General features: G+C 54.1%; 1 protein-coding gene across 1 annotated transcript in view; it reads left to right on the top strand.

Annotated features, from left to right (window-relative positions):
• The window catches only part of CUX2 (cut like homeobox 2), a 358,029-nt gene extending 351,118 nt beyond the window's left edge, over window positions 1–6,911 (top strand). Inside the window, exons 24-25 of the mRNA XM_006148019.3 lie at window positions 9–282; window positions 3,864–6,911. Coding sequence (XP_006148081.1) covers window positions 9–282; window positions 3,864–4,662 — 1,073 coding nt within the window. The 3' untranslated portion in view covers window positions 4,663–6,911. The remainder of the gene's footprint in view (window positions 1–8; window positions 283–3,863) is intronic.
• The last annotated feature ends 322 nt before the right edge of the window (window positions 6,912–7,233 follow it).

Raw genomic sequence — 7,233 nt, 5'->3', positions numbered from 1 at the left:
CCCCGCAGCCTACCTGAACCGCCGCTACGGCCTCATCAGCACGGGCTCGGACAGCGAGTCCCCGGCCGCCCGCTCCGAGTGCCCCAGCCCCTGCCTGCAGCCCCAGGACCTGAGCCTCCTGCAGATCAAGAAGCCCCGGGTGGTGCTGGCGCCCGAGGAGAAGGAGGCGCTGCGCAAGGCCTACCAGCTGGAGCCCTACCCCTCCCAGCAGACCATCGAGCTCCTGTCCTTCCAGCTCAACCTCAAGACCAACACCGTCATCAACTGGTTCCACAACTACAGGTGAGCTCCTGGGCGGCGGCCCCAAGGAGGGCGGGGAGGCCTCCCCTGGACCCTTCTCCTCCCAGGGCCTGGAGGGAGCCCAGCTCGGCCCACGAGACGGGGAGATGGCCTCACGTAGGTGTTAGTACAGAGCCTGGGGCCACCTCCAGCTATGGGGCCCAGGGGGTGGGTCAGTCCACTCTGTGACCGTCACCGTGGTCTTCTGACCCGTAAAGGGGGCAGAGATAGAATCTACTTCCCAGAGCTGTCCAGGGGGCTCGATGGCCTAGCCTGAAATACTGGCCCACGTACGTGGCGGCTACGGACGTGCCTGCTGGTACTGTGTGCACTACTGCTCACCCAGCTTGCCTGCCGTCTCTAATAGAGACAGGGAACGGTATCGGGGTACAGGCCCAAGGAACCCTGAGTACTCACTGAGCCTCATGTGAGCCCCAAGTTGGGGCGGCTGCCCCTCCTGCTCTCCAGGCTAAAGAACCCCCACCGCCAGTACCCTGTCGAGGGTCCACCGACCTCGGGGGTGGGTGTTCCTGCTTCAGTGGCTACCTCTACCATGGCCCGGCCTGCCATGGCCCGGCCTTCATGGATGTTTCGTCCTGGGGGAGACGACAGGGGGGCTTCCTGAAGCCAGCCGAGGAGACCCCATGGAGAAGGCTCGGCCAGGCTTGCAGGCCCATCTCTGGGGCAGCCCGCCAAACTTCCTGAGCAGGGGCATCTGGGGCTCATGAGGCCTCCGAGGAGAGTCCCCTGTCCATCCCGGTGCAGAGAGAAGGTCTCTTGACCCCCGGGGGAGGGAAATGAGACCTGTGGGGCCAGGCACTCAGAGCTCCACTCCCCTCAGCCTGGTCATCGACACCACCCAGCCCTGGGGCTGTGCAGCCCTGGGCAAGTCACTTTCCCTCTCTGAGTCTCATCCTCCTTTTACAGATAAAGGACCTAAGGCCCACCCCAGTACACTTGATTGTGGACCAAATGAAATCACTGTGGTGTAAACACACCACAGACTCTTGCTTATCACCTGGCTGAGGCCAGAGCCTGTCAGCTGACATGGGTCCTTACAGGCGTCTCACCTCCTCTGCCTCTCTCTGGGTGAACTGAGCACGCCATTATTATCCATCATAATTATGTGACAAATACAACGTGTGCACGTAGCCAGGGCTTGGCGATGCAGGGGCTCCGCACCTTCACCCCTGCCCCTAAGGGGTTTACAGAGACCTGCACCAGAGCCTTACAAATACTGGCAGCTGGAGGGAGCAGGGCGAGGGCAGGGAATTCTGCCTGGGAGGAGTACAGAGGAGGTGGCATTCGAGCTGGGTTTCCAAGAATGGATAGAAGTGTGCACCGAAGACCAGAGAGGATCCTGTTCCCACAGAGACGACTCTGTGAGCTGTAGTTACGGAATACATCGTTCTACTTGGTAAATGTCGCGTTTCGTGTCAGGCACCGCAGAGAGCAAGGCAGAGTCCCTGCCCTTAACATCGTTCACCCAGCAGGCAGTCATTCCGTACATGATTACAAACCGCAGTGAGTACTGGGAAAGGCGGATAGGATGTTTTAGAACAAAAAGGACCAGAGAGGCCCTGCTTTAGATCTGAGAGTCAGGAATGATTTTAAGACTAATTTATACTAAGGTGTGGATGACCATCGGCCTCACAGCTGTGCTTGATCTATCGCTAAGTGTAAATTATTATTAACATAAGTGGGCAGGTTGTTGGAGGGAGGAGGGACAGAAACGAGAATAGAGCTCACGGCATCCTGGTTCTGGTCCCTGTGTCAGGTCACCATGCCTCATTGCCCTCTAATCATGAAGCCATAGGCATTGAGCCATCCCGGTCCCCCTCAAATCCCACCTCAATGGAACCACAAGGGCTCCCCTTGGTCCCAGCTGTCCTTCTTTGTGCAAAGTGACTAAAGCCCCTTCTGTAGAGAGACTGAGAACGGAAGTGGGGAGAGAACAGATGACCCTTCATGGTCCCTCCGGGCCCAGCATCCTGGGATACGCTCACCTAGGCAGGAAGGAGGGCAGCCAGGGGACCAGCCTCAGAGCCAAGCTCACCACTTGCTGGCTCGGTGACCATGGCAAGCCCCGCACTGCCCCGAGCCTGATCTCCTTTCTCTGGGGATCAGACCGGCGGCCATCGTGAGGTTGTTATGAACAAGAGAACCAAACCCCAGAAGTCGCTCCACCAGTGCCTGACCTGTGGTTTGCACCCGTCGATATGATCTTTGTAACTGCAAGTTATAGTTAGTATTAATATTGCTAAGTATAACATTTTTTTTTCTGGAGAGGTTTTTGCTATAGGGCACATGTGTTTGCCAGAAAGACAGAGAGAGACAGAGAGACAGAAAGTGAGAAATCACCCGCTGGGGGGATGGCCACGCCACAATCCCTTCTCCTCCATTCTTCTCTCGGGATCTTGGGCACGCACGCACACGCACCTGGCGTGAGTTTAAGCCACCGGGGCCAAGACTCGAACTACGGTCAGCTACATGGGAGTCCAGCGACGTAGCCATTATGCTAAGTGTAAATTATTATTAACATAAGTGGGCAGGTTGTTGGAGGGAGGAGGGACAGAAACGAGAATAGAGCTCACGGCATCCTGGTTCTGGTCCCTGTGTCAGGTCACCATGCCTCATTGCCCTTCTGGGTTGATGTCAAAAGGCACAGGGAGAGGTTGCCGTAAGATGAATCAGGGTCTGACTTTGAGATGTGTTCTCCAGTGGCACTATCCAATAAAAATGCAATGCTAGCCACATAGGTAATTTTATATTTCTTAGTAGAACGAAATTTTTTTAAAAATTAAAAACAGGGCCAGCCATGGCATGGTGGTTAAGGCAACTGGATCCCACATGGCTGACTGCGCAGTTTGAGTCCCAGAACCAGTAGCTTGAAAACATGTCAGGCGTGTGTGTGAGTGTGCCCAGAATCCTGACAGGAGAATGGAGAAGAGATTACAGCGTGGCCATCCCCCCTGCCCGGGGGGTACTTTCTCACTTTCCTTCTCTCTCTGTGTGTCTGTCTGTCTCCAGTGAGCGTATGCACCATATAGCAAAATTTTTAAAAGAAACAGATGGAAGTCGTCATAATGGTATATTTTATTTGGCCCTGATAACAAAAACATAACCATTTCGACATGTAATCAGTATTAAAATATTAATGAGCGTTTTTACGTGTTTTTTGTACCTAGCCTAAGCTCAGTGTATAGGTTGCCTTTAAAGCACAGGTCGCAGTGCAGGTGCTTAAGAGCCGCGTGTGGCTGCTGGTTCTTGTGCTGGACACCACAGGCCTAGGTCATGGGCTTTGGTATCTAATAGTCCTGAGATCAGGTCCTGGCTCTGGCCCTTACTAGCTAGATGACCTGGGGCGAGTCGTTTAATATCTGCAGGCCTCACTTCCTCCCCCGTGAAGTGAGGATTACAATGTACCTACTTCTAGGGCTCTCAAGTGGACTTAAGATGATGCATGAGAGAGACTTAGTCCTGCTGGGCCCTAGGGCGGTGGGCGGGGTCATACTGCTGCTCATATAGACTGAGGGTTGTGGGGTCCCTGCCCAGCCCCTGGCTCACCGCAGTCTCTGCCCCAGGTCCCGGATGCGCAGGGAGATGTTGGTGGAGGGGACCCAAGACGAGCCAGACCTCGACACAAGCGGGGGTTCTGGAATCCTACCGCCAGGCCACTCCCACCCAGACCCCACTCCGCAGAGCCCCAACTCGGAGGCTGAGGACCTGAAGCCTACCGTGAAAGAACTGGAGCTCCAGGAGGGTGCCGAGGAGAGCACACCCCTGGGTGCCCAGGACAAGGCCCCAGTGAGGATCAAACAGGAACAGACAGAGGACGATACTGAGGAAGAGGCAGGCAGCGAGCCCCGGGACTTAGGGGAGCCTGACAAAGGCCACGGTCCCCCCAAAGAGGAGCATCCTGACCTTTTGGCTGACGAAGGACTCTCAAAAGTGGCCCCAGGACCTCTCCTTCCAGGTGGGACAACCCCAGACTGCCCCTCACTACATCCCCCCAAGGAGAGTGAGGCTGGGAAGCGGCTTCACCCGGACCCACTAAGTTTTAAATCAGCCTCCGAATCCTCACGCTGCAGCCTGGAGGTATCACTGAACTCACCCTCAGCTGCCTCCTCACCAGGCCTCATGATGTCTGTGTCACCCATCCCCTCCTCCTCAGCCCCCATCTCCCCGTCCCCACCTGGCGCCCCTCCTGCCAAAGTGCCGAGTGCCAGCCCCACAGCCGACACAGCCGGGACCTTGCACCCTAGCGCCAAGGTGAAGCCTAACTTGCAGCGGCGGCATGAGAAGATGGCGAACCTGAACAGCATTATCTACCGGCTAGAAAGGGCTGCCAATCGGGAAGAAGCCCTAGAGTGGGAGTTCTGAAGGTGGGCCCTAGGGGGCTGGGGCATATCCCAGCAACCACCTTCTTTCTCCCACTCACTCTCTGGGACAGGCTAAGGTCAAGGAGAGAGGAACTTAACTATCAAAATGTGGGCAGCAATGTTATGCCATTTACATTTTTTGTTATATTCCTAGTTCTATGAAGTGTGAGTGCGTGGATGGGGCAGAGGCCCACGCTTCCTCTTTTTGGCACCCCCTGCCCTCCAAAGCCGCAAGAATCCTGCCCCTCTTCTCCACCCTGAGCCCTCTGCAGGAGGCAGAAGCAAAATGATGCCACATTTTCACCTGAAAACTCCAAACTCTTTTAGAAAAATAAATAAATATTTATAGACCTCTTTTAGATATTTTAATAAAGGATCCTTTGGAATTTATTCCCAGCCAATGCTGTTTTGATATTACAGAGTTATAAAATCAGGATGCTGTCACAACTGTTGCGAAGTATACACTGAAGTTGTGTCGTTTTTGCCACTAGATGAGATTAAAAGAAGACAATTGTTCAAAGCCATCACGAAACACTATAAGACTGACCAAAATTGAGATAACCTTTGAAATGCAGTTTTTTTTCCACGTCTGTCTGTGAGACACAGCACATTGCTACTGCCCTTCCAGAAACCATGCTGAGAAGATAAAGTCCAAAAGACTCTAAATGAAAACCTCGATGCTGTTGAGGATGAGTTTCAGCCCGGTGGTCTGTTTAGCAACCTTGATCATGCCAAGTGCCCGTCCCTCACCGTCGTAAATGTTGCAGGACACGGGCGGCCGTGGCCTACGTGCACGATGTAGCCTGGGCCCGAACAAACAGCTGACTCAATTAGAAACCTTGGGCCACAGAGCTGGGACAGCCATCTTGTCCATCTGTAGACCAGAGGTGTTTCCAGATCCTTTGGAAAGCCAGGCATGGGGGCAGGTGCTTGGAGAAAGTGGCACTAGAGCTAGAGTGACCCCGTGTCCTCCCAAAATTGTGGCCGCAACCCCAGAAGGTTCCCCCCTGGTCTGAGTGTGGGCATTTCAGAGCCAGACTGTGGTCGCCTCCTGGTGTTTTCGGAGAGTGACAGTGTTGGTCACTCCACACGCTCAAGCTTAGCAACCTGCGCCAAAAAGTAGCTTGAGCAGAGTAGAGACCTCAACTGCCCTTCTCGCCATCTTCCCCCTCAAGTCACTCCTGGTGCTGTTTCTGGAAGGCATCTGCAACTCCAAGGCCGTGCAGCACCCTGGAAGGCCGAGCAGGCTGCAGCATGTCCACCGTACCCTAGCTCCAAGTCCATCCCCGCCCCCCGCCTTCCAATGCCTGACCTGCTGGGGAGAAAGGCCCCAGCCCCCAGCTCCGAGGAGCCCTTCCTCCCATGTCTTCACAGTTTCTAAGGAGAGATTCCCCAGCTGGGCGGACCAGTCTCCATATTGGTCGTTGAATCTCTGCTTTTATTTCTTTTGCTTTTTAAACTCCGCGGGAAGGCTGAGTTGGGTGACTCCCTAGAATGACAATGGAAAGGTGACCATACTCGGTGCCAATGCAGTGCTGGGGGGGAGAGATGGCCAACAGAGCTTTCTAGGGTGCAGTGAGTGTCTCGAAACTGTCTGGGCGACACCCAGGGACCAGAAGGGACCAAGGGAGGATTGTTCCAGAAATCCCTTGCACACCAAGCCCAGGCTGCAGCCTCCACCAGAAACAGTAGGCAACAACACAAACCCTGATGGAAAACCTCCTTTTCCATACACCCCGGCTATGCATTGAAGAGTTTTCCACTGTATACATTTTTATCCAGATGAAGGTATTTTTATATTTTGACAATAGGAAACAGTGACCAGTTTTCAGAGTCATCAAATCTGGAACAAAGGAAACATCTCCTTTCAGTCACCACCGCCCAGTTGCAATCAGGACAACCCAGGGGGCACACACCACTTTTTACTGCTGAAACCAACACAGCGTTGAAACCCAGGCTTCCACACAGACTCGGAATCTGAGCGAGCAAAATTCGGCTTTAGTGCGACGGGATGTGATGAAGCACTTAACCTGTCGTCTTTCGAACACACAAATCCTGTTGTACTGAAAGCTGGCGGGCCCGTGAACGACTTCGTCAGGTTCATGTCCTACGACGGTAAAAACAAACGCCCACCCACAAACCGTTTCTATGAGAGATTGATGAACTTTGTTTAAAATTTTAAAAAAACGGAACACGTTCTGTAAACGAGTCGCTAAATACAGAATTGTATAATAATGCTGGGTGTCCTGCAGCTTTGTTCTGTACCTGGGGTACAAACGGGGTCACTTCTGGCCCCCAGAGTTGTTTTACAACAGGGCATTTGTTAAAAGCTGGTCTCCGTCGTTATGCTGTGGGGACGTGCCACGTAAAAACTGCCATTACCAGCATCTCCTGAGGTCCAAGATCTGGCTGCATGGGGCCCAGTTTACCGTGACAACAGCCAGCTGAGGAGAGGCTGCCTTAGACAGGGCACATGGTCGTGACGTCCCTTGGCCTTCTCCTGTGACCCCCGTCTCCCGGGCTCTGCGCGTCTGCTGACAGCCGTGCTCTGCCCTCCAGCTGCAGAGAGGAG

Source organism: Tupaia chinensis, unplaced genomic scaffold, assembly GCF_000334495.1.
Source record: "Tupaia chinensis unplaced genomic scaffold, TupChi_1.0 Scaffold000226_1, whole genome shotgun sequence".
In the NCBI taxonomy this organism is placed as follows: domain Eukaryota; kingdom Metazoa; phylum Chordata; class Mammalia; order Scandentia; family Tupaiidae; genus Tupaia; species Tupaia belangeri.
This window is presented reverse-complemented; position numbering and strand designations above follow the sequence as displayed.